Source organism: Elgaria multicarinata, chromosome 2 (genome assembly GCF_023053635.1).
Source record: "Elgaria multicarinata webbii isolate HBS135686 ecotype San Diego chromosome 2, rElgMul1.1.pri, whole genome shotgun sequence".
NCBI classification, from domain to species: domain Eukaryota; kingdom Metazoa; phylum Chordata; class Lepidosauria; order Squamata; family Anguidae; genus Elgaria; species Elgaria multicarinata.
The window spans coordinates 78,358,716-78,386,682 of NC_086172.1; the positions used below are offsets into that span (position 1 = coordinate 78,358,716).

Sequence of the window (27,967 nt, forward strand, 5' to 3'; positions counted from 1 at the left end):
AACTCTGGCAAGTGGAAAAAGTGAGTTAACTCTTTATTTTCAGGCTGAGTGAAGCTGGCAATGGCATAATGTGTGCGTATGCGTGCAAAAGGAAGTCGGGGCTGCTTGTTTCCCCAGCTGGATCACAGTGAGAGGCTACTGCCTTGGCCCTCCTACAGTGGCATCATAAGCAAGTTAAAAGGAACAAGCAGAAGTGCCCTGCAATGTGAACTTGGAGCTGTGCAATCTTCCAGTCCACTGGGAGGCCTGAAACAAGCGGACGGAGGGACTGGTTCTCTTCCCCACCAGTGGTACCCAAGGACGCGGAGGTGAGCTTGTGATGCAGTTCTAGTTTCCTGAAGGGCTGGTCTCCCCTCCTTCTACCTACCCTTCCTCCAGGCAGTGTTCAGAAGATGCCATCTCCCAGGCCAATGGCCACTCAAGTGCCTTAGGCAGAGGAAGGAAGTCCCCCATGGTAAGAAATGACCCTTCTGTTCAGACTCCAGGCCCCAAGAATCACCCCACTTAGTAATCAGAGAAAGGCAGAGGCAGGTTTTCAGCCTGAGCTGGGCTCCATGTCAACACTGGCCTGGCGCACCACCCGTCGGGACCGGGAGGAGGGCAGGGACCGGGGGGCAGTGCTTTCTCCAGGCTGGGCTCCTGGCGGAGAAGGCGACAGGAGCTTGTGAGGGCTTTCAGGATCCACCTGCCCCTCAAACTCCTTGGCCCGACTCACCACCAGGGCAGCATCAGCCAGTTGAGCCACAGAAAGGCGGTGCTGCAAAGGGGGCCTGCGGCCAAATGGGACAGGGCCCTCCATGCGCCGAACAACTTTGCGCACCCTGCCTGGTGCCGGGTGGTAGGAGAGCTGCTTGCAGGGCTGGGGGCGGCTCCGGGGAGCTCTACGTCCACGCCGCCCAGGTCTGCGTCCCTGAGCCTGCTCCCCTCCAGGCAGGGACTCTTTTGCTGTAGAGTCTGTCGCTGACCTTAAACTCTCCTCATTTGGAGGCGATGGCTCAGAGGTCACAGGAGTCTTCCTGTCAGCATGGAGAAATACCTGTTTGGGGAGAAAGAGGTAGATTGATTGAACACCAAGAACCATGCAGGATTCCCCTTCATCCTACCTCTCCCATTTCCCTCTATATCAGCTTAGGTTCCAGCATCTAAGGTGCTCAGCATCTATTTATGCGCTGCCGTTTTTGTTTCCCTTACTGCCATCCAGGCTCCGTTCCTCCTGCCCTTAGTCCTTCCCGCCATTATGAGTTTGTCTACTCCCTCCACTCGCCCTCTCCAGGTGCATGCCTTGCGTGACCCCCATACCTCTTCCTCGGAGGCATGCTCTGGCACAGAGATGTGTTCTGGGCTATCCATCTCACTGATGCTGCGCATGACCGCGTAGAGATTGATGCGTGTCCGTCGGAGCATGGCTGGCTTCTCCGGTACTCGCATGGTCGCCAGGTGTCTCCGCACCTCCTCGGCTCCTGAGTCGTCTGATGCCCCGGGTTCCTCTGATACCTGGAGACTAAGTTCAGGGCCACCAGGGGAGGCTAGAGGGTGGGTGGGTTCTTCAGGAGGTTCCCGCAAAGGTCGGAAGCAGTACTGGGGGGTTGTCACTGACTCTTCTGGCTCTTCTTCTGAGCTCAAAGTCTCATAGCCTGGGCTCCCTGAGAGATCATTGCTGGCATCACTTATCTCTGAAGAGCCTTCTGATCGGTCGTCTCCTAACTTTTGTTCCCAGAGGGTGCTGTGTCGGCTGTAGACAGACACGAAGTGAACACAACATACTAGGATGTGAGAGGTAAGAGGGTTTCTTTATAAACATTACCAAGCTGCTATCACAGGTTAGTAAGGCACATCATATCCTTTTTCAAAAAGAGCCAAATAAGGAAAGGGTTTAAAATCAAGCCACAGTGACAGCCCCCCAAAAAATAATCTATTAAAAATCATTACCAACTCCTTCCTAATTTTAGCTGCAAACTTACGCATTTTGCGGTCTGTAAGTTTGCAGGCAAAAGTAGCTCCTAACAGACGCCCCCTTTAAAGAAAAAACCTGGAGCAATTGCTTTGGAGTGGGCGGTTGGGAATGGAAAAGCAGTGTGAGTGTATCTCCTTAACCCTTCTGTGCCTGTTGTTTTCTCACTCCAAAATCACCTCATCAGCTTTTCCCTGTTGAGGGTTTCATCCATGTTTGTTCTTACAAATAGATATTTAGGATCTCGGGAAGGGAAGAGAAGAGTTAAGAGTCCCCCCACACGGTTATTTTCATGATTCCAATAGTATCCCCCCATCTTGAAGCCAATTTTCCAGTTAAATAATTCATTAATTTTATTTATTGTCTCTGGGCAGTTCACAATTAAGAAAGGGTCATCAAGTTACTATTGCACGTGTTACACATGTTTGCATGTAACATGTTGTTTGGCCCTTGGACAACAGCAGCACATCCATTTTTTATTTTTATTTTTTGTATAGCTGCATTGGGCAGCTTCGGATCCCAACAACCTTCCTTGCCTTCTTGCATGCACACTGACCAGACCACAACATGCCCGCCTCTCCCTTCCGTTGCAGTCACCTGGCATCCAGAATGCCCTGGTAAAGCTCTAGCTGTCTCATGAAGCCTGGGTTGGGGTGGACAATTGGCCGTCGCTCCCGCACATGGCAAAGGGCCTGCTCCAGGGACCAGCCGTACTCCTTCATGGCGTAGGCAATCACCGTGGAGCCAGAGCGGCTCACGCCCATCTTGCAGTGCACCAACACCCGGCAGCCTTGCGCCCTGCAGGGGAGAATCTTGGCTGTAAGCAGAGCTACCACACCGCCCAGGACATATAGAAGATTGAGCATCCAGTCGCCCCAGCCTTAGCCAAGTAGAGGATACCCCTGTTTCTTGGCCTAACTCAACTTGACCAAAGCACAGATTAGTTAGTTACCCTGAGGCCATGATGCTCGGCAGTGACCAGGGAAGTAAGCAACTCTCAATATTGCTTTTAAAAGGACTCTGGTTGCTCAATTGGCAGAGCTCTAGCTTGGGAAACAAAGGGAACTTCCAGATGTTGTTTGCAGCAGCGATGGTAGATTTGAGCCAGAAAATGCCCAATATGGGATAAGAGAGCTGGATTCAGTCCCTATCTCTTCCAAATAGGTAACTGGCTCTGTCAAATCTCACAATAATTTCTGTCCTCCATTGCACATGTGGTTCCCAGTCCATTGGCTTAGAAATTGCTTATGCAGCCAAAATGCTGGATTCGCAAACCCAGAACTAGGAGCTGATTAGAACTACAGTAAACTGTAGGGAGGGGGCTGTAGCTCAGTGGTAGAGCACCTGCTTTGCATGCAAAAGGTCCCAGGTTCAATCCCCCAGCATCCCCAGGGAACCCCGAAGAACTGCTGCCAGTCCATGTTGACAATACAGGGCAAGATGGCTCAATGGTCTGACTCAAGGCAGCTTCCTGTATTCCTACAATCATCTGGCAGTTCCTAAGGAAACAGGGGATGCACTGTGCCAAATTCTCACCCATAAAAACTTGCAGGGTGAGAGAAAGGGCTCATACCTTTGCCTTGTTTCACCAGCCCTCTCAACCATGGGCAAGCGGCATTTCACAAGGAGGCAAAGTTTTTCATGAAATGGGCCCACCCCTTTCAGCTCAGCCCTAGGTTTCGCACCCAGAAGCCCACTCCTGTGCATGCAGTGCCCTCGGCTGGATCGGGGCCACGCTAATTAACCTCTTTGCAATGCACGATGCCGCAGCCACATTCATGTATGCGTCTTCCGTCTCGGTGCCTGCTTCTCACCGGGCAGCTGAAATGAAGCTGTAGGTCTCCTTCCAGTGCGGCAGCAGCTGTGACATCTCCTCATCATAGAGCCGCACGTTCATGTACGTGAAGTGCTCTGGGAAGAAGTTGTCGATCTCACGGGTCACGTTGACGATGTGGCTGACTCTAAAAGGCAAGGCGGGCGGGGATCAGCTGGCTTCTCCCATTATATCGACCAATGGGGACTAGCAGCTCCCTCTCACCATGGTTTTAATGCCATTTCTTCCACCCCACCTAACTAAACCCTGCTTTGTCTCTTAACCATCAACTCTACAATCCCTTGGTATCTCAGAGTGGATCTGAAACTTAGAGCAGAAATCCCTTCCGACTTCAAAATGCTTGAGTTGAGGTGTGGAAAATGGTTGTCTCAAAGTCCAAGGATTCCATATCAGATGAAGGTCCTGAAAGTGCTGGCCTTGTTCTCTGAGCAGCATCTTGTATTGATCTCATACCTGTTCCTTTGGAGTTCCTCAAGGTTGGCTGCATTCCATTCAGAGCCCTGGGACAGAAAGGAACAAACACCAGACACACAGTTCAGTCCCAGGGTGTGTAACCCATTAAACATACACACATCCTGGACTTGCTCTTTAAATACCTCTGGCAGTGAGCCACTCAAGAGCTACACATTTAGCAAACGCCTGTTTTCTACCATTTCAGGCTTCAGGTCAAGGAGCTGCATTTTTGAATGCTATTCGATGTGAAAAATTGCCTGCGTGTAGAAAAATAGCGCAAAATCCCTTTTTTCTAATGTGCTTGGGCTTTTTTTTTAGGTGCAGGAAGTAACTTTGGCCCATCAGTGAATCTGTTTTGCCTAAGAGTGCATACAAAGGATCACTTACTGCCTAGTAAACCACCTAATGTGTTTTACTCCCATGTACACCTACTGAATTTCTTAGGACAGTTTCCAGGGCTGTGCTGTATGTTCACCTGCCTGTTGAAGCTAGGCTAATGAACACCAAAGATAGGGCCTTTCCAGTGGTGGCCCCTGGATGGATGTCAGTATACTACTGATGTCCATCTGGCATTTTCATTGCTCTCCTTCAGGAAATGGATAAACTTGACTCAGAGAGCTTTTGAGGGAAATGGGGGGGCGGTCTGAGTATTTTATACTATTGTGGGGTCTGTGTCCATTTTGATTTTAAACTTGCTGCTAGTTGGGGTAGAAGATTCTGCCAATTCTGTGAATTGGATTTAGTTGATGATTTGGGTGTTTTTAGGATTTTATAGATTTGGATGCTATTTTTAAGGAAAAGGGCAGGTAATATACGTTTTAAGTAAATAATGTAGATTAGTTCTTCCTTAAGCACCCTTTAATGATGGGCATACTCCCAATTGGGATGATGAAAGGATTAGGACATCCTTCTCCAACCTGATGCCCTCCCGTTTTTTTGGAACTAAAACTCCTAACATTCCTGATTATTAGCCATGCTGGCTGGGTTGCTGGGAGTTGAAGTCCAAAATATCTGATGGGCCCAAGTTTGGGGAAGGATGGCTTAGGGCTTGCCTACCTACTTAAAGACTGCTGATATTCAGTGGGGATTCTAACTCACTTTAGCTGTCGCAAAAGCAAAATGCAGGGGGAAAGGCTGTTTTGTGTATATTCTCGGAGAAGCTCATTTTGACAAGTGTTAAAGACGCCCAATCTATTCTGTTAGCCTATCTCCAGCAGTGTGGTCAGGATTAGATGTTTCACGGAAACATATACGAGAGCGATTCAATTTGCTAAAGACTTCTGGGCCCTCGTCAATACGACAGTGGGATTGCTCCTCATTAAATAAAAACCTGATTTTTCGTTGATTTGAGTGTAGGTAAAGAACATCACACTGCAGCAGCAACAGCGATTTCTTTCCTGAATTATTTTTTTTATAGTGAGTTATTAATGCTTACATGTGCATTATTAGCCCATATACGATGATAAAAAGTAGAAGCCAACGAAGCTATAAATCTTATCTGTGGAGCTCTGCAGACTAATATAACACACAAACCAAGCAGGAGTGGGGGTGGGGACGAGGCTAGAGAGGGAAAGGAAGGAGGCAGCAGACCACGTCTCCTCGTCTGGCTGCCCGTTTCCCCCTCTGTTTTCATGAACTGCCCAGAGAGCTTCGCATATTGGGCGGTAGAGAAATGCAATAAATATATATATATATATATATATAAATAGAGGAATAAATTTGTTTTAAGAAGCTTTCTCTGTGGAGCTCCGCAGAGACTTCAAACTAAAATCGGCACGAACAAAGGAGGCAGCAGATTGGAGCAAAATTGGGAAATGGGCCAATCATGTTGTCCTACCCTCAAAGCTCTGCCCACATGTCAAAATACGACATAACTCCCTCAAAGACACACAGCCGTAACACAGTGCAAACTTGGACCCGATCTAAAAGTCGCAGTAAATTGCGAATGCGAATATGTGCATTATTGCAGTTAAAACCCAACGCAGAGGCGGATGGACAGCTGTGTCATGTAACCTAAAATGTGAATATGTGCATTTAGGTCGGGGTAAAGAAACTGTATAGACAAGCCCTGGGATTTTGTTGCTGTTAAATCTTGACGGTGTTGAAGATTTGGCTGTACTCAGTGTTTGTATTGTCTCTATCGTACTCACTCTTCAAACTTTTAAAAACTTGTTTAGTTTACAATGTATGCTGAACTCAACTTGAATTTGTTTCTTTTGTTGTACTTATAACTAACAGTGTGGTCCAGTGCACTCCCAGGTAAGTGTGTATGGCAGAAGTAGGCAACCTGATGCCCACAAAATACTTTGGATTATGACTGACTGGTGGCCATGCTGCTGGGGCCAAAGGTTGTCCAAAACATCTGGAGGACAACAGATCCCCCTACCCCTGGAATATAGCATTGCAGCCTAAATTCTGTCGTCTAGATAAGACAATTACACCAAACATGTTCCTAGATGAAGCTGTTTCCATGATACAGGAGGGGCTCCATAAAAGGCCCAGCTCCTTTCCCTTGATTTTACGCATCCATTCAGCTCTGCATGGCAAGCATGTGACAGAAGATCACTGCTGCACCGGGGAGGGTGGGCAGAGTGGAACTTGTTACTTGATGATAGATGCTCAGCGTAGCCCCTGCTACAGCTGTATCCAAGGGGATGGGGTGGGTGGGGAATAAGGTAACCTTGCTTTCCAGTATTTTCATAGAATCATAGAATAGCAGAGTTGGAAGGGGCCTATAAAGCCATCGAGTCCAGCCCCCTTGCTTAATGCAGGAATCCACCTTAAATGCAGGAATCCACCTTAAAGCATCCCTGACAGATGGTTGTCCAGCTGCCTCTTGAAGGCATCTAGTGCGGGAGAGCCCACAACTTCCCTAGGTAATTGGTTCCATTGTCGTACTGCTCTAACCATCATTTTGGATCCGTGCTTCACAACACCTTGAACAATTTAATTGTATGTGTGGAAAATTAAACTTGTATTTGTTTAAAGGGAGCAGCCTCTTACTTTCATCCAGGGCTGCAAATAATGATCTACAGACAACTTAGTCACAAACTTAGTCACAAACTGCCATAAACTGCTAAGTACGAAGGCTCCACCTTTGGAAAATGTGCATCGAAGGAGAAGTTGTTGTGGTGATGCTGTAGAATTTAACTTGAACGTCACTATTTAACACGTGGTCATGAAGGGGCACACAGTCAAACTAGGAAAACCACCCAGAGAGCTTCGGCTATGGGGCGGTATATAAATGTAAATAATAATAATAATAATAATAATAATAATAATAATAATAATAATAATAGTAACCAAATCACATTTGGTGGTTGTTTTCCCAAATTCTGTCCCTGTGTAATAGATGATGTGGGAAGAGCCTGGCTGCATGGGAACGATCTGTTATCCATCACTTTAAAAACATCCTTTTTTTGGTTTTGCTTCTGCATCCAACAATATTAGTGCGGAATCTGTCTTTTGGTTAAGCAGAGCAGTAAATATTCTGCTCTAGCACCTGTTCCCTAACTCCAGCCTCTATGGCACACTTGTTAAAGAGAGGAAATGAAGCATTGTGCCCGAGTTACTGTTTCTGACCTTCAGCTGCACGTGAAGTAAAGACTGTGCTATCTCTCAACATGGGCTATACACAGTTTAGGAGAGAGAGAAGGGAGGCGATGGGGCATTTCGCTTCCTCTTATAGTAGAAGAGAGGCATAGCTTAGAAGCAACTAGGTGGCTGCAAAAATCGGTGTGGTGTGGTGTAGTGGTTAGAGTGTTGGACTGGGAGTCATGAGATCTGGGTTCTAGTCCCCACTCAGGCATGAGCCAGTCACTGACTCTGAGCCTAACCTACCTCACAGGTTAAAATGGAGAGGAGGAGGACCATGTATGCCACCTTGGGTTCCTTGCAAGAGGAAAAAAGTTGGGATATAAATGTAATCATAAAAGTTAAATAGTCTTCCATCTTTCTGCCATCAGAGGAGAGTTTGAGGGCCTAAAAGCTGAGATGAAGGGTGCCTCGCCCACCCCCCTGTCTGCATCAGGGATCGCCTCTTGTGCTTTCTCACCAAGTACAGGTAGTCAAAGATTCTGGAGGGCCGATCCATCTGAGCCATGATGAGCAGCATCTCATTGTCAATGAACTCCTTGTAGTCCTTCAGGCTGCAGCCGGCTCGCCGCTCCAGCTCTGTACGGATCTGTGGGAGAAGAGAGGAGACTGTGAAAGCCAGTGTCCCTCGTGTACCGGCCTGGCTGCTCTGTAAATTACACACCCTCACCCTGTGCCTTCCCCATCACCCACCATACATATCTCCACTTCCCAAATTCCACACAACCCCAAACTCTCCCCTTCCCTGTCCCTATTAAGGGCCTTTCCCCTTTCATGTTCCCAAATCCCGCCTCATCACACGGGAGTTTCCGTTCCCTCACTTCCTCTTTTCCCACACAACCCCATCACCTCCTCTTCCAGAATTCCCTTGTCCCAACATCCCACCTCCTTGGAGGTGATGTTCTCCAGGTCAGTGGTGGCCATCACCTCACGCAGCTTGGCCCGGATCATCCGCTCTGTCATCTCCTGTGCTGTCGGCCTGAGGCACAGAGATGGAGGGTCGGCAAAGCTCTCGGCCCGCCAGACTCTGCCCCAGACACCATCACGCCAAGTCTCCCCTACAGACCCCTCCCACACCCCGATGGCAGCAGGGTTACACATCTGATTCTGTCCTGAAGCTTTGCATTTCCCTAGGTAGCCTGATTCATTCAAGACTGAAAAAGAAGGCTGTGGGGCCAGTATAATGGTGGATTGTTGCTGTTTTTTTGCTCTGACCAGAGTCTCTGATCGGTATCTCCTACACTCAAAGAAAATCTCCTCTCTCTTAGTTATTGGGCTTGGCTGCTGAAGTGGAACCAGAACTGGGGGGCTGGGAACACACTGGATTCTAGACTGACTAGCAAGATCATCTCAAATGTCCATGCAGAGGATCTGTAGCTCAGTGGTAGAGCATCTGCTTTGCATGCAGAAGGTCCCGGGTTCAATCCCTGTAGTCTCCAGGTAAGGCAGGAAACCCCGGGGAGCTGCTGCCAGAACTGAGCTAGGTGGACCAAGGGTCTGACTGAGTCTAAGGCAGCTTCCTCTGTTCCTATGGCTAACTGCTCCACTGACTGCCAGTCCCAGCCTACAACCAGCCCCAGGGGGGAAAGGGGCATCACTGACTGCTCAGAGAAGACTGCAGGTGAACTGGGCCGCACAGATTCCAAGTCAGACATGGCCAGCCATTCGTTAATGCAGCTCTGCTCCGAGTTCACGGCCTTCTGATACCACTCCGTCCAGCTCAAGGCACTGCCGCCTGGGAAGTGGTTGTTGCAGACGGCTTCGCTGCATGCCTTGTGCAGCGCTTGCAGTGCAGACCTGAGGGCAGAGAGGAGAGTCGGACACCAGAAACACGAGAAGGGAAGGGAAGTGAACCTAAGAATTTTGAGATGCTGTGATTGTTATTTTAATATTGTATTGGTTTTATATGCTCTTTTAAATTTTAAGTATTATATTGTGTTTGGTGTTGTTCCCCACCTCGATCCAGAGGGAGAGGCGGGTAATAAATAAATAAATAAATAAATAAAATTATTATTATTATTATTATTATTATTATTATTATTATTATTATTATGTGCCCAAGGTGGCGGGCACCACAGCCAAGGGGTGGGTTGGGAGCAAAACCTGGAGCAGCAGCCCCACCCGCACCTTCTTTCAGACATAAACACAGTTACAGGACAGGGGCTGATTTGCAGTGCTTTACGACAGGGCCAGGAAACCTCCAAAGATCAGAGATGAAGCACTTCCCCTACTCCCTCCCACACTGCAATGAGGCTTCTAAAAAGCCTCCATTGGTGCCAGCGGAGGCTTTTAAAACCTCATTCCAGCATGTGTGTGTGTTGGGGTATTTTCAGGGGCGGGGGCTTGCTGTTGGGTAGGGAAGATCCAATCCACCTCTCCCAACACTGTGCCCCCTTCTGAAAAACCATCCTTTCTCCGCTGCAATCAGGCCTTCGAAAAGCCTGTTTGCTGTGGGTGTTTGGGGGAGTAAGTGAGTGAGTGAGTGAATGAATGAATGAATGGGATCTTAGCAATTACGTTGGAGCTGCATGCCAGCAGGCCCCCATGCACCCACTTTGGGGTGTAGGCCCCACCACTGCTGGCAAGAAGTCCCCTGAACCCTGAATCAATTTGGCCGTTGGGGAACTGTAAAACAAAGGAGGGTGGGATGTGGAAGGAGGAACCTGACCCATCCAGCTCTCTCTCCAGCTCCCCTCCACATACAATTTAAACTCCTCCAAAAGCTTCCACTACTATTAGAGAAATGCTATAGATCTCTCCTCCCTCCACAGCATTTAATACCCCTCCCCACCCTGCTACCCAAAGCAATCATGGCAACTGGGTCCCGATTCCCAAAGGGATTCATTGGTCCTCTCCCATCCCATGCCCTTCACATTCTTTGCCCCACCCAACAGCTTCACTCACCACATGGTCTGGACCGAAATGGGCTTAAAGATCCGCGTCTGCCCCCCAGATGTCACACTGAAGCCCCTAGGGAAAGAGAAGCGAAACTAATTTCAGCAGCCACTTGGAAGTGCTCCATCAGGGATGCAGATACATGAAAACAAGCATATATGGATGTAAGGGCTGGCACAGTTGTGTAACTGGCTTGAGTTATACCGCAATGCCAGATCCCATTTTGCAAGCAGAAGAATTGGGTCTTAATCTGCATGTTCTAATAATGGATTGCACCGACTAATGGATTGCACCAGTTAATATGCTAAGCACTCTCCCTCTGCACTGTACAATCCTTCTAGAGATTTTTTGCTTTCATAAAGAAATTCTTCTTTTCCAGCCATAAACATAGGCGTGCCAGGTGTGCCCAGGCACACTCTAATGTCTTGAGCAATAAGTGCTGAATTGAGGGAGGCATTGAGTAGGGATCCAGATGCAGCGGGAACAGTCCTCCGGCTGCCCTCCGGCTACTCTGTTGCCATTGCTCTGACAGTGTACCATTGCTCCTGGCAGCAGGAGCAAAAAGGAATCACTCTGCCAAGAACCTCTCTGCCGCGAGCCACACTTCAAAGAGGCCTTGGGCTGAAAGAGGTTCAATACCATGCCTTAAAATGACTCAAAATCCAGGTTCTAATGAAGATTAAAAACAGTCAGTAGAACTTAGACCTCAGGGTTGGCCCTAGGCATTGAAGTCCTCCCTCTGAGCTGCAAGCACAGCAAATGCTTTGTAGCCATCCGATCAGAAGCAACGTGACTAGAAGCGACGATGTATGAAGTTCATAGCAAATTCAAATTCACAACCCTGGCTATAATAAGCTCTGGATTGAGTCAGGCTGTGAAGATGTAGCCCAAGTGTGGGCAACTCGTGGTTCTCCAGAGGTTTTGGCCTACGACTCCCATGATCCCTCACAATTGGCTATGCTGTTTAGGCCTGGTAGGAGTTGTAGATCAAAATATCTGTAGGGCCACAAGTTGCCCTCCCCTCATGTAGCCTATGGACATTCTCCAATGCAGAGTTGTGCACTTAGGTTTGCAGTGGATTGGGGACATTGTGTCCTGAGGAGGTCAGACAGAAAATTTTGGGTGCTGTTATTTATTATTATATTTTTCTTGGGGATGGGGATGGATGTCACTTGGATTTTTTTGCCTCTGCCACTGAAATGCCTTGGTCTGGCCAGCATCTCTTTGCTCGTATGCATGGAGACAATTATTAGGATCAAGGAGGAGGCATCTCCTATTTATTCCACTTCAGCCTGGGCATAAAGAGAAAAATAAAGACACACAACAACGGCTTTTCATCATCCCTGTCTGTTTGGCAAAGCAAAGTTATATTAGAGGCTGAAAGCTTAATGCTAATACAAGGATTGGTATTACATGGACAACGTGAATGGCTTATGGAGCGGAGGTATCTTACCCATCGCCATCAAGGAAGACCTGGGTGTCACTCCATAGTGGAAGCACCATCCCCAACGTGCAGACAGCCAAGCTGAGAAAGAAAGAGAAAGAAATCAGACAGCTCCTAAAGGAGTTAGTATAGAACATGAGAAGAACCCTGCTGGATCAGACCAAGGCTCCATCTAGTCCAGAATTCTCTTCACCCAGAGGCCAACCAGCTACCCATGGGAAACCCACAAGCATAACATGAGTGCAACAGCAACTGGTGTACACAGGCATACTGCCTCTAATACAGAAGATAGCACATATCCACCAGGACTAGTAGCCATCCATAACCTTACATGAATTTGTCCAATCCCCTTTTAAAGCCATCCTAGTTGGTGGCTATCACTACATACTGAGGAAGTAAATTCCATAGTTTAACTATGGGCTGTGTGAAGAACTATTTCCTTTTATCCATCCTGAATCTCCCACCAATGAGTTTCATGGGATGACCCCATTGGGTTCTAGTATTTTGAGAGAGGGAGAAAAATGCCTCCCTATCCACATTGCATGATTTTGTACACCTCTATCAGGTCCTCTCTCCCTTAGCTTTTTTTTAAGTTAAACAATCCCAGATGTTGTAACCTTTCCTCATAGGGGAGTTGCTCCAGCCCCTTCATAATTTTAGTTGCCCTTTTCTGTACGTTTTCCAACTCTACAATATCCATTTTTAGGTGTGGTGACCAGAACTGTACACAATGTGGTCACACCTTTCTGACTTATAGGGTAAATACATACATACATACAATTTACCCCTATGCTCTCCCCTTAAACTGCCTTTGCAATGGCTTGATAATTGATTTCTACAGTGGCTCTTAGCTGCAAAGTCAAAGTCAAACAAACACAGCAGTGGTTTGCATCTTATTGCTCAGACAGGGACTCCCTATACTGAAGTAGTTAAGAAATACAGCTATTTTCCATTCAGCTCCTTGCTTTATTATGACATGCTTGAGTACCTGTGCCCTGACTGAATATATAAACAAAGGTTTCTGGAGCACACAAGCTGGAAAAGAGGAGGAAAAAACCCTCAGTGAACAGTTGCAAAACTGGTTTAGCCAGGGAGTAAAACACATTAACGTGGTTAGATATGCATCAGAAAAGTAAGAAACGACTCTGAAGCAATGATGCATTTGATAAAGGGTGGTGGTTGTGTTCTTACTTCTACTAACTTCATGGAGAGAACAAAAGCCTTGTGTACTTGGCTCCTAGATGCATTTGCTAACTTTGAGTGATTCATTGGCATTTGCTTCAGCTAGTGGTGGTTAAGATCACAGCCATGTTAGAGAAGCAGAATTTACAGCCTGATCCTATGCGTATTTGTTCTGAAGTAAGGCTCACTAAGTTCAATGGGACTTGGTTTTAAGCAAATTTGCAGCAGATTGTGGCCTAAGAGACTTATGTGGTATCTCATATGGGTTCATGCCTTGTGGAAGATACCATGCGAAAGACATGAGGCTAGGAAATATTAGCCACTGGAGGTTTTCTAACTGAAAATGCTCATTCATCTTTCCTCACTGTAACGTGAAGTCAGTCTTTTGTGTTTTTTAGCATTTTACTTTTCTGCTTTGTGAATCCCTTTTGTCTAAACTTTGTGTCCGCCTTTCTGAATTATCTGGGTTCAGCAAACTTTAGTGAACCGATTGTCGAGAGTCAGCAGCTCTTTCCCTTTCATTCTTTCACAAGTAGAAGCTTGGAACAGGCCATGCTTCAGCACATGCATAAACGTAACTGAGAGTGGAGTGACTAGAGACTGTACTCCAAGAAAACTTAGCTTAGCATGCTGAGTTAAACCGGAAAAACCTCCAGCCGAGAGCTCTCTGCTGTAGGGACCAGAAGTGCTCAAACAGTATTTTTGATCTCTAGAGTTAAGTGTCCTCTGGACTAGGGTGACCATATTTGGGAAAACAAAAATGAGGACATCCAGTGGGGGTGAGGGGAGGGAATCACACATTCTTGGGCTTTTGGAAAGCATGTAATTTCCCCCTGCCACACTAGTAGCCACCATTAGCATGGTGAGGGGGAATGATGCACTTTCCAGAGGCCCTCAGGAAGCACTTCCCCTCCTCCACTCCAATCAGGGCGGAGGAGGGGAAAGCGTGTCATTCCTGCCTGCCCCCTGCTCCAATCAGGGCCTTTTCTATAATGTCCGGGAATTACACACTTCCTCATTTAAGGGGGGGGGGGAATGATGCACCTCCAGAAAGCGCGTCATTCCCCCATCACACTAATGGCAGCCTTAAAGGGGAAAGCATGTCATTCTTGGAATTTATAGAAAATTACAGAAAATCCTCCCTGACAAACAGGATAGAATAAAAACCTGGACAAATCCTGAAAAATCCTGACAGTTGGTCACCCTACTCTGGACATGCCCTGGGAAAGAGACCTGGATGGTTTTGCATCACTTCTAGCAAATTATTATAATGCCCTGTGTATAATACAGCCAAACAGAAGGGGACTTTGTACTAACCAAAATGGGACAATCCCTGACTTTGCAGTCCTTGGGAAGGCAACCCCCACCCCCATCAATTTCTGTACCAGCACAGAATTAAATGGGGTTGTGCAAGGGTGGGCAGAAGGTACATGGAGACTGACTATTAGATCGATGGTGGGGTTGGGGTTTCTGACTTCTATTTAACTATAGCAAGAACAAAAAATCTAAAACACACTGTTAGAATTCCCCCTCTGTAATAAGGTCAGATGTAGATTTGTATATGCTGGCGATTCCGGCGTATGGCTCATGAGGTACAGTAGGGCCACCATTTCACATCTAGCTCCACCCCACCCCCACTCATTTTTCACCTCACTCCAGTTGAAGGACCAGAGGGTTCTAGTAAAAACAACAACCCACACACACCATAACATCGATTTTGCAAGTCTCAAGTCTATCCATGCTTGGTGTAGTGGAGGCTCAGTGCTGAATTTGCTGGGAAGATCTGGCTTGGAAACCCAGCTCCTGAGCTGTAAAGGTCACTGGATAACCTTGAGCAAGTCTGGAGGGCCACAAGTTGCCCATCCCTGGTGTACCGAATCATGCATCCCCTCCTTTCACTCTTTTCCTCACCAATACCCTTTCTCCCCACCCCCTTCTACTCCCTCCCTTGGCCTCTCACCCTTCTTCAGGGAAGTCCACTCCCAGCAGCACCATCTCATTCTTGCTTTCCATCTCCGCTGCTGACACGACAAGCAGGTACCGGATTCGATGAGCTCGAGCTGACTCCAGCCTCACAGCCTGGAAAACACACACAGCCCTCACAAGACTGTCCTTCAATGTTATCTGCACCTCCATGGCAATGAGATTCCCAACCATCAACGGCTGTGGAGCAGTCCCAGCAGCCATTTTGGAAGCCTTCCGTGGTTCCTGAGGCCAGTGCCATGGCTAAATTTCATATTTGTACTTACATGAAAATAACATAGCGAGCAACACATGTGCGCAGCTATGGTAGGTTCCAGGCAGGCCCAGGCTAGAGGATGTATCATATTCCTTCTTTGTAGCCATTTGTGCAATTTCCAGTATGAGAAAAGAAGCAATGGTTTGGAGGAGAAACTCTATTTACATTTTTCCAGAAATAAACATATGTGTTTGCAATACTGCCAGCGACTGAAGCAAGTTGAAGTGCATGTTGCATCATAGTTGAGGCTGACTAAAAGCCCTAGTGTGGTTAAATCCAGATTCTCAAATCCATAAATCATCCCTTCCAAATCATTCTATGTAAGACTTCAAAGCAAAATCTTGCAGAACATACAACAGTGTTTTTAAATTGACCATGTAGTGTTTCAGCCTTCAGAACCCACTTCTACTACTTTTTCTACAGTCAATAGGTCTAGAAACATAGTTTTCTACAATGTCAAATATCTGAGTCACTAAACCGTGTTGGAAAGATGATGGACAAGTGTGCATAGCTTATCAATTGTTGGGTAGGGAAGGGTCAGACAACAAGGCCTCCCTATCCACTCTCTAGATGTATTATAATTACATTGTTATAATCTTCAGACAATTTTTACTTGCTACTAAGAAGTATATTTGATCCCTTCTCCTGCTATTTCTATGTTGTTGGTAATGAATGCTGCCAATGTGAAAGAAAAATCAAAGGTGTATTAATTGTTAATGTGAAAACGAAACCATAATATATATACTGCAAACTGATTTACAAAGCTCAAGTAGCTTGTAAGTTTCACATGTGAAAAGGCCCTTAGTGATAAGTGAATGCGATTTGGGATTTCATGGTAGGATACCACGAAAGGAACCTCTGTTACTGGGTTTTAAGGTGGTGTTTTTCAAGCTTTCTGTCTTCAAGGAAACATTTCCATGCTGACATCAGTGTACACACACATCAGTAGCTTTGCCAAGGATTCTGGGGCGAGTTTTAGGACGGTGCACATACTCAGTTCTTGTGTGTGTGTGTGTGTGTGTGTGTGTGTGTGTGTGTGTGTGTGTGTGTGTGTACACACTGGGGCTCACTATTGCCCTGCTTGAAGTGAGAGCAGACTTCAAAGATGCACATTTATTTATTTCTCAATTTTGTACACTGCAGGGGATGATCAGCAACAGTGAGCAAACTGCCTTTCAGGGTAGCTTGGTTCTGCCAGTAAAATGATTGATCTTCTAATTGAGCAGCCCCTGGTAAGCTTCCAAATACCATCAGCGTCCACCAGAAAGTAGCTCAAAAGCCACTGCCTTAAAGAATTGTTCCAGGTGCTTGGAAGCTGTTGTGATTCACTCTCTAGAAGAAGAAAAATGTTATTTAGGCCCGCTTGGAAATTTCCCAGCACAGTCCCCAGTGCTGGGATCAAGCTCAGCAGAGACGCCAGCTCTGGCTGCCTGCCCAAGAGAGCAAAAGACCCACAGGCCATAAATGGGGAAGTGACTGCAGCTCCCAGCTGAATGTCTGCCTGAAAGCCACATTCCAAAAGGAGAGGAATCCCTCTCCCACCCCACCCACACGCCATAAGCCTCCACAAGCATGGACACTGAGGCCCCTAGTTATGCCCTGCCAAGCAGAACGTCCAGGATCTCTGGAGCTGGGGGCAGGGCTGAGTCCATTTATCACAAGAATGCTGGGCAAGAAGCAGCACAGAGTCTAGACGCACACTGAGGGGAGGGGAAAGGCAAAGTTAGGTCAGAAACAGTGAGGGATATTCAGATGATAAGTACACAGAAAATCGGAACTAGCCTGGGAAGCAATCTGGGTCATCAGGAAATCGTTACTGAGGTAGTAAATATGTGTGTTGTATCGACATTCCTACACATAGAAAACCAGCAAGTCCATGAGAAGGCTCCAGTAAAGCTCTTCTTCCTGACATTTAGCTTTCTATGTGCAACTGAATTCTTTGACCCTACCCCCACTTGGAGGAAAGGTCAGTGGAGGCTGGTGGCTCCGATGTCAGTGGGGTGGTGAATCCGCTCCCGGTTTCAGTCAGAACAAGTCAGAACTCTAAAGGCATTATCCAAGGTGCGAAGGAGAGTTTTGACAGGTTTTGACTGAAACTCAGAGGGGGTTCACTTACTCACCCCAATATCAGAGCCACTAGCCTCCACTGGGAACATTCAATCATGTGAGCCCTCACCTGTAGCCTGAAGTGATATTATCCAGACATGGGTTTACGACCTCAGTGAGGAGCAGGCCTGAGACTTATACCACCCTCTTCTGAAATATTGCTTACTCAGAATAGTTCTTTCCCCCCCCCCCCCCATTTATAACAGTTCCCTGGTATGTCATGACCTGGTAGAAGCAAAGCATCCTGGGTAGAGCTCGTGGCTCCTAAGAGAGCTCAGAAGGACAGGAGCCCATTTATGTCACCATGGAGATAGAGGGGTAAGAAGATCTCACTGGCCTCATACAATGTAAAGGGGGGGGAGCCACGTAAGGTAATTTGATTGATAGGACGAACTTTAAACTGGTCTGGTTTGACAGTGGGAAGCTGGCTCTTTATTGATCTAAAGGCACTCAAAACCAGGGCTGGTCCAAGACATCTTGCTGCTGGAGGCAAAGAAGGCACCCCACCCCTATTCCGGGTACAGCAGGGATGCTGAACCTCTTTCAGTCTGAGGGTCAAATTCCATTTTGGAGAAGCTCTTGGGGGCTGCATTCCATTGGTGGGCAGGGCCAAGGGTGAAAGGGGTGGACCGAAAATAACGGCGTATTTTAATTTAAAGGTCTTACTGCCAGTAACTCAGCCTTGGGAGAGGCATTTCAGCCTTTTCGAATGACGGGAAACAGCATAAAAGCCAGGAAATTACCAAAGGATCAACAGTTGCGGGGAAAGGGGTCATACCCTTCAGTGGTGCCCCTCAAGGACAGATTTGGCTCCCAGGCATGAAGTTCTGCAGCCCTGATGTACAGGATCCAACCAGACTTGCAAATGAAACTTACTTCAGTACCACCACTAGGACTGTGTCCTCCATGCAGGGACAGTGGCACACTCCTGGGTGCCCTCAGGCATGCTGCCACTGAAGCCCCACCCCTCATCCTCCCTGTTTTGCCACCCCCTCCTGCCGATCTGTCTTTCCCCTCCTTGGTTCACCCCACCCCTCTTCTCGCCCTTCCTGCCACGACTTCCTCCCTGCCACCACTTCATCCTGTCCCCCACCTTCTGCCTCCACTCCCTCTGTGCTCCCTGCCCCGGTCCTTCCCCAATCCTCTTGCCCCCCTCTAACTGCCGCCCACTGCCGCAATGCCAAGGACCTTCCTCAGAGCCAGAAGTTATGGAAACTGCGGAGGTGTCCCAGGAGATTGCCTATGCTGCAGGCTACCTCCTCAGAGAGCTTTCCTTTGCAGCAGCCACCCGCCCTCTGTTAGCGCTGGCTAAACAGAAGACGGGCAGCCGCACTGGCCACTTTCCCCTGCTGACCTGGTTCTCCAGGGGTTGGGTGGTAGAGAGGGGAGGATCTTAGGGGTTGGCAGGGACCATCCCATCCTTCATCTTCTGCTGCAAGCGGCAGCTGCCTCACTCTGCCTAACAGTAGAGCAGGCCCTGCTCAAAACACTAAACTAGATAACTGGCTATTCCAGGCTCACTGAGTTCATCCCAAAAGATACATTTTGTGGTCAGGTCAATTGCTGCCCAGACGCCACCATTCCATTCCCACTTGGCTATATCCATCCTCCCCATTAACAGTCTCACCAGCCGGATGGTGTCTTCCGGCCGCAACAGCCCCACCATTTGCTGCAAGTGCCGTTCCTGCTGTCCTGGTGCAACATTCTCGCTCTCTGGCTTCTGGTCTAGGGGGCTTGCTGGACCCTCTTGCACTGCCTCCAGCTTCTCCTCTTCCTGCAGGAGCAGAGCGGCTCCTTTGACCATGACGAAGCTGTGGCTGGAGAAGAGGGGGCGGGGTAGGGAGAAAGGGGAGATTGCCGTAGTAGAAAAACCCTCTCATTCAGTGGTGGAAAGAAAGCGTAGGTAAAAGAATTAGACTTGGTCGCTGCTTTGGGAAGCCAGCAGGGAGGGAGTCAAGTTTGCTCCAGGGGGATGGAGAGCTTGCCCCATTAAGTCCTGCCTTCCCCCCCAAGGGGAAAGACTTAGAAACATTTTGTGATTGCAAAATCAAATCTCAGCATTTGAAGTAGTCAGAGACAGGGAGCCCTTGGATTCAGAGGGAAACTAATAAGCAAACACTGTTAGCCTGAAGCATTAAGGCCATTAAATGCATCCAGGAGTGGTGTGGAATTGAAAACAATATTTCATTTTAAACTTTAAAAACCCAACTAAATGGCTTTGAATCTAAGGAAAGTATGATTAACACTGAACAAACTCTGTTGAAGTTCGTAACATGGAGCAAGCAACTTGGAAATTGCAATTTCAGTTTTTAAAACAACAACTGTAGACCGTGATTTATTTTAAATGTATATCATTTGACCTGAGAGGGCCCCATTTATTCAAAATAAAAACCTCTTTTCCAGGTCTCTGTCTCCCCTCCCTTCCGCCGCGGCCCCTTTTATGCAGATAGATGCTCCAAAAATCCTCCCCCACAAATTGTAAATTAGGGGGAAGGACTCCAGTGCTCCCTGCACCAGCCTTCTCCAATGTGCTGTTCATAGAATCATAAAATAGCAGAGTTGGAAGGGGCCTACAAGGCCATCGAGTCCAACCCCCTGCTCAATGCAGGAATCCACCCTAAAGCATCCCTGACAGATGCTTGTCCAGCTGCCTCTTGAATGCCTCTAGTGTGGGAGAGCCCACAACCTCCCTAGGTAACTGATTCTATTGTCGCACTGCTCTAACAGCCAGGAAGTTTTTCCTGATGTCCAGCTGGAATCTGGCTTCCTTTAACTTGAGCCCGTTATTCCATGTTCTGCAATCTGGGAGGATCGAGAAGAGATCCCGGCCCTCCTCTGTGTGACAACCTTTTAAGTATTTGAAGAGTGCAATCATGTCTCCCCTCAATCTTCTCTTCTCCAGGCTAAACATGCCCAGTTTTTTCAGTCTCTCTTCATAGGGCTTTGTTTCCAGACCTCTGATCATCCTGGTTGCCCTCCTTTGAACACGCTCCAGCTTGTCTGCATCCTTCTTGAATTGTGGAGCCCAGATTTCAAGAAGGACGCAGACAAGCTGGAGCGTGTTCAGAGGAGGGCAACCAGGATGATCAGGGGTCTGGAAACAAAGCCCTATGAAGAGAGACTGAAAGAACTGGGCATGTTTAGCCTGGAGAAGAGAAGATTGAGGGGAGACATGATAGCACTCTTCAAATACTTAAAAGGTTGTCACACAGAGGAGGGCCAGGATCTCTTCTCGATCCTCCCAGAGTGCAGGACACGGAATAACGGGCTCAAGTTAAAGGAAGCCAGATTCCAATGGACATCAGGAAAAACTTCCTGACTGTTAGAGCAGTACGACGATGGAATCAGTTACCTAGGGAGGTTGTGGGCTCTCCCACACTAGAGGCATTCAAGAGGCAGCTGGACAACCATCTGTCAGGGATATTTTAGGGTGGATTCCTGCATTGAGCAGGGGGTTGGACTCGATGGCCTTGTAGGCCCCTTCCAACTCTGTTCTCCAGATGTGTTAGCCCACAACTCCCATAATCCCTCAGCCAGCACAGGCTGTCGGGATCATGGGAGTTCTAGTCCAACACATCTGGAGGGCACCAGGTTGGGAAAGGCTGCCCTTCACATTGCACACTAATGTAAGTAATAGTGCCCCAATGTTATTTTTTAAAAAAAGCAGAAGTGCTCTATGAAAAGGGAACAATTTTTTCTTTTCTCCACCCCACTACCGCAATACAGTTCAAACATGTTTTTTAAAAAGTAGACAGTTCTGCTACAGAGGAAAAGGAATTGGATCCCCCCATTTACCAGAATTATAGATCTTTTCATAATACATTATATTTGAAACATAGTATTTTTCAGAATATTGATTTGGTGCACATTTTCCGTTCCAAAATACTTTATCCTATTCCCCACTGTTCTCTCTAAGGCCTTTTTTTTGGTACCGTCCATTTTTGGCAATAAATGGGCAACTGTTACACTTTTGTTTAGCACAGTATGGAGGTCTTCCCTCAAGATTACACTTAGGATGGAAACATGTGATTCCTCCCATAATGCAATTGCGATTGTTTTGTGGCATTCTGCTCTGCAAGTGTCATATGTCCGCATGGGAAGCAGTAATGCTTACTACTAAGTTACACCACTCTTCCTTTCCCCACAATCAAATACCCACAAATACCCACAGAGAGCCCTGGCTATGGGAGCGGTATATAAGTGTAATAAATTAATTAATTAAATAAATAAATATATGAACTATTTCCCCTGTTTATATGAGGAGGAATGGTTCACAAATATGTGTGTGTATGTGTGTGTACCCTAGGTGATCCAGTATGCTTTTGTACTACTGGAGCACTACGGGAGTGTAAAGATCTTCAAAGACAGCAAGGCCACTCCTCTTCTGTACCACCGTTTCAGGAACCTACACACATACACTTCTGCATTTTTTCACTGTACAAATCCAGCTTGCAGCCATTTTTTTAAATTTTAAGTTGCAAAGCACAGCCTGGTTACTCCCCATCTCTTAGATGTGGATAGGATATTACACTACCAATGCTGGATGGTTGCTAGTGAGGGTATCACACTAGATGTAAACCTATGAGATTATTTATGTAAAACATGAGGAACGTGGGGCTTGACGCTGAACTTCTTAAATATGTGAGTATAAAAGGACAAGATTATGAAGGCTGCATCCTCACCGTCTCTGCAGCTGCCTTCTCCTGGGAACATCTTCATCCTGCAAGGGAATTCCAGGTGGATAAGTCACTACTACTCCAGACCAGAGGAGGAGAAAGCTCTTGTTGCAGATTAAAAGAAGGCTTGCTTCCATAATCCCAGCACCAATATCCTGCACTCAGCAAATTCCACAAAGACCTCCCAAAAGGATTAAACAGGGGCTCTGACCAGACAAACCTATAACTCTACCTATTTGAAACTTGGAGTGATAGGAGGCTGCCCTTCTAATAAGTGATGACTAAGTTTATTTGTCCAGACCTCAGGGTACAACCCTGCCATAAGAAGAGTCATGCTGGATTATAAAGGCCTAAATAGCCCAGCATTCTGTTCCCACAGTGATCCACAAGCAGGACATGAGGGAAATATCACCTCCTGCTCAAGTTGCCCAACAAGTGATAGTGAGGGGCATATTGCCTCTGATTCTGGAGGTAATATTAGCTATCATGACTAGTAGCCATTGACATCCAGTAAAAGGCAAACATAGTAAATACTGCATATAAAAACCATTAAATATAAATCACTTATCATAAAAGATCTAACTCATGCACAGTTAAAAAGTCAACTGCACAGCAGCCACCATAAAAGTATACTATTTACTGCTGCTAGCAAAAGTTTAATTTATTGCTGATGATCACTACCAAATAGCAAATGGTGGGGGCCCTTCCACACGGGCTTGAGAGTTACTCCTTTGTACCAGGAAAATTACGCGGAACCCAGGTATTTTTTTAGTTATCTTACAACTGGGTTTGCACTGTTTGGTTTGGCGTGGAAGAACCCAGTGTGACATAACGTTCCTGTTCTAAACAACTCCGTGGCACATGCAGATTCCTTGGGATAACTTTTCTCAGTTATAGTCCTGCACAGTATGGTCCAAAATTTGCAGCCTGAATTTGTATGTGTGTTAACTTGTTCTGCTACGGCTAGTCATGGGGAAAGGTGAGTACTGAAGCCCATCGCCTGAGGACTCAGAAGTCTTGCTCAGTCCCCTTCTGGCTTCTGCAATCTCACAAGCAGCACACACATATTCTCAACTGATCGCAGTACCAATAGGACTAGAAGCTTACTCTCTTTAAAAATAATAAAAAAATCATACTTTGTGTCTTCTTAACTGCCTGTGTCTCAACATACAGATAATGAAATGCCAGGCTTCCATTATGCAGTTACAACTACAGGCCTCCTTAATTAAAAGAAATGCTGAAAAGATGGAAGTATCTTGTTTTATATGGGTCATCAAATCAGGGCTGGCTTTAAGATGAAGCAATGTGATGGAGCTGCTGTGGGCAACAGTTGTCAGAAGAGTGCCATTTTGCTATCTCCAACCTCAATCATGAAAAGGAAAGGAAAAACAACAACAAAAACAGACGAACTTCAGTTCTGAAAAGAGGGCTGATTTTTATTTGGGGGTGAAACAAGGCCTGGCTTAGCAATGGATAAGGGATTCTGCTTTAAAACTGTGATGCCATAAATGCTGACTCTTGACCTATATAAGTGGCTAGAACATATGCTCACTCAGAAAGCCGTAAGCAAACGAAACCAAGTATAACAAAGAAACTTCCTCCTTATTACATTTGTCTTGACATACATTAGCATTACGACAGCACTTTTTCAGCGCTGAAAGCACCTCGCATACATAATCTCCAGATCCTTACAACAACCCTAAAAAGATAGGTCAGTATTTTTTTATCCCTGTATTGTAGATGGTGGGGCTGTGAGAAGAATGGCATGCCCAAGGTAAGTTCATGGGCCAGGAAGTTCATGGCTCAGGCAACATTTGAACCAAAGTCCTTCTAACTCACACTTTTAGCTGCTGCTCTAGCTTTCACCATTCTGCACCAAGCTCGGATATGGTATGTCACACCAAGCTGAATGCTTCCTATTGGCCACATATTCTGGGCTGCAAAGTGCTTGACAACCCTCCTGTTTTTGCAGTCCCATGCCATACAGTACATGGTGGGCAAGTTGCAGCCCTCCGGATGTTTCAGCCTGCAACTCCCGTTAGCTCTAGCCAACACAGCTAACGGTGGGAAATGATGGGAGTTGTAGTCCAAAATTTCTGGAGGACCCACTCCTGCACAGGCAAACCCAGAAAGTTTATTAAGCCTTGGATATGCCACAATACATGGCTGATGGTTTATGTTTAACCTGGTGGGTCACAGGTTGTGTAGACCTGTGCTACATCATAGCTTCAAAGCAACAGGGAGACCTCAATGAATGCCAGGCTTGGAAATACATATGCAGGGAACAGAATGGCTCCCCTTTTAGGGCACTGTCCATGGCTAGTCTCTTGTTTTCTTGGAATGGTTGCAAATATTTTCCTAGGCTAGCCTTGAATTCCATCTCTTGCATAACCTTATCTATGTGCTTCCCAGTTTGCTGGCAATTTCCTGTGACATTTTAAGCATGGAAAAAAAAACCCAAACAGTGTTCCTCGCCACTTCCTAATTACCATCTCCTTACACAATGTCTAATTATACTTGGAACTCAATCAGTCCCACAGACTGCCAAGCTTGGGGTGTGTACTAAAGTGTGAGGTGCCACAATGCAAGGAACATGAGGGCGTATCCAGCACTGGTGTTATGGTCTGGGGAGTCTTCCTGTTCTGAAGGAGCGGAGGCCATTCTGCAAAGGACATTTTTGCTACACTTCATGGGTCTCTGACGTTGCAATCAGCAAAGAGTTGGCAGGAAGTGGCCAATTGTGAAATTCACTGACATGTCACTATTAGCACCCAAGTTCTCTCCACGGGATTTTGAGCTGTTGTAAGCTGATTAGAGACAAACCATCTTGTCAGGGACACAAGGAAGGAATGGTCCATTGACCACTGGTATTCTTTTGAGAATTTCCCTAAATTGTTTCCTTACAAGGAGAAGTTGGAACTGGAGTAGTCCAAGGAGGGAAGGAAGGAGTCCTACAAGAAGCCACCCTCTGTTAGACAAGAGGCCCATGAAAGAGTAGCTTGCTGGATGATCCTTTCACAACTGGCCCCTTCCCTGGAGGGGCTGGGGCTCAAGCAGCCTGGCTTCCGTCAGCCGGATTGCCTCACTCCCTAGGAAGGTCTCGTCTGAGGAAATCTACTGGTTGTGAGCTCCCAAGACAAGGCAAAAGCCAATATAATGCTTCCATCACACCTTTCTAGGCAAGATGTATACCACCAACTCAAACCTTCCCTTCCAGTTATGTTGGACTGAAACTCCCATCATCCCCATTCATGTTGGGGAAGATGATGGGAGCTGTAGTCCAACATATCTAGAGGGCCCCAGATTGGGCAAAGTTCTTGCATCCCTGTCTTCATCACCATTAGATAACCCAGAACAACTGTCACCCCCTGGTTCTGTATTCGTAACAACTAACACAGATGGGGATCCCTCCTTCAACTTGAGTTCTGAAACATTTTAATAATCACCCTTTTGCCACTCTTTGGCAATCCCAGTTGCAAATTTCCACAAAGGCAGTAGCCATGTTAGTCTGTTGAAGCTAAAACTACAAGGGCTCTAGGGGCACCTTAAAGACTAACGAATTTGTTCCGGCATAAGCTTTTGTGGGCAGGACGGTGAATCCGAGAGGAAGGTGACAGGGCATTCCTGTCAAAGGGGTGACTGATCCACCTTGAGCAGCACACTTGGGAAACTAGAGACCCTGCTGTAGCTAAGAAGAAAAGCTGCACCTAGAGTGACAGGGAGTTCTTTTACCCCCACCCACCCTACCAGCGCTACTACTTCACTCCACCCTGCTCCCTCTACTGGGAAGGGAAGAGAAGGTCTGGAGAAACTGGGAAATCTCTTGCCCCACCTTTCACCTCCTACCACCACCACCACCACGACGTGACATTCCCCCTGCCCTTCTTCCGACAGCGCCCCCTGCAGGGCGGTGCAAGAACAAAGGCCAGTTCTTCCTCTGGCACAACCAAGAAAGCTGCAGCCCCTGACTGCACCACCTGGCCTGTCCACAGCGGGCAGTGGAAGACCACAGAGGGAGAGCGAGAGGTTGGCGTGTACATTGGGGACAGGAGGCACAGGGTGGAATCGGCACCCAAGCATCCCCGCACGCCGGTCTCTGAAAGTGGGTGGTGGAGAGACGGTCGTGGCTGTCCCCCAAAGAACAGCTGGAGGCTCCAGGACTGCGGGTGGGATCGTATCGGTTTGGGGTCGATCCAAGCCCTGCTCCGAGCAAAAGGATTCGTCTTGCCGGAGCGGGGCTAGAAGGGGGGTGGCTCACCTTGCAGCCGGTGGGTGTCGAGTGGCCGCTCCCCGAGGGGGAGCGACAGACGGTCACAAGCGCCATGCGTGGGCTCGGGCGCCCTTCCGCCGCTCCCAACCCAGGAGCCAAGCCGGAGAAGAGATCGTGCCACTGGGAGCCAGCCGCCGCCGCCGCTTCACACAACCTCCAGGGGGCGGGCGTACCGAGCCACTCATTCACCCGCTGCGGGGTGGGACCCGCTGCCTGCCGTAAACTTTCTGCTCCTGCTGCAGCCGGCCGCCTCAACCAGGAAGCGGAGCGATCCTTGACTGCAAAGTACTATCCGGCACGTCTTGGGGGAGGTCTTAAAGGAACAGGCCCAAGAAGCAAGGGAATCTCCCCAGCAGAGAATGGCAGGATGGAGGAGGAGCCTCAAGCTGCCGTGGGTGACTACTGCTTGTGTGCTCGCTTCTCCAAGGCAGCAAGCAGCCACCCACCCACCCACAGCACCCTGGTGGTTCCTCTCCTCCTCCAAGGCGCACTGATTTTGAATGCCGGGTCTTCATATCGTGGAACATGGGAGTGCTACTAACAAGAACGCCTCTGAGGATGCGCAGAGTGCCCTTCCCCCTATTGAATAAGCACAGCATATACCTTCCTCACCTACCTGGCCGCGTAAAGCTACCAGGCGGGCTGTTCACCCCGCCCCAGTCGTTTTAGAACTTAATCAGAACTGTCGGGCAGAATGTGCAGCCTGAAAGGAAGAGCGGCAAGATGATGGGTCTGTTAGGGTCATGGGAAAGGGTCGGAGCTCGGTGAAAGAGCACAAGTTTTATATGCAGAAGAGCTCGTGTTCAATCTCGGGCGTCTCTAAGGCGTGGCGGCGGAAAAACTGCCTGAAATCCTGGCGGGCTGCTGCTGCCGGTTAGTGTCGACAATACTGGACGGACCAAAGGTCGGACTCCGTCGAAGGCAGCTTCCTCTGTTCCTCTAAAAAGGGCAATGAACACCCACGACTACATTTCTGGGTGTAATTGGGAGCCATGCTGATCTCTTATGCGAAGAAGGGTGAGGATGGGGAGGTTCTCCACTTTGACTGGATGTGGCCTGATCATGATGCGGGGGTGGGCTGCATGTTGATATGTTTTCATGCATACAGATGTAACATCTCTTCGCTAACACCAAGTCTGAGCTTAAAATAGAAAACTCCGCCCAGTTGGGAGCTACAATGACTCAGCAGGTGGTCGAGCCAAAAGCCAGAGTATCAGAGCCAGGGAGAGCAACAACACAAGGCCTCCCTCTCCGCTGAGCATGTCAGGGCCGCCACCCACTGCCACAAACTAGGATCCTTGTTGTCTATCAGCAGCCTTCCTG

At 47.6% G+C, this 27,967-nt stretch overlaps 1 protein-coding gene across 1 annotated transcript; it reads right to left on the bottom strand.

Annotated features, from left to right (window-relative positions):
* SSH3 (slingshot protein phosphatase 3) lies at window positions 1-26,810 on the bottom strand. Its single transcript, XM_063116855.1, has 14 exons — window positions 26,633-26,810; window positions 22,381-22,418; window positions 19,326-19,515; window positions 15,314-15,432; window positions 12,181-12,252; window positions 10,737-10,802; window positions 9,435-9,629; window positions 8,718-8,811; window positions 8,293-8,421; window positions 4,239-4,285; window positions 3,766-3,912; window positions 2,549-2,749; window positions 1,300-1,732; window positions 1-1,036 (listed from the first exon to the last, which is right to left on the bottom strand). The coding sequence occupies exons 1-14, from the start codon at window positions 26,696-26,698 to the stop codon at window positions 536-538; spliced, it is 2,298 nt and encodes a 765-aa protein (XP_062972925.1). The 5' UTR covers window positions 26,699-26,810; the 3' UTR covers window positions 1-535.
* Between the last annotated feature and the right edge of the window lie 1,157 nt (window positions 26,811-27,967).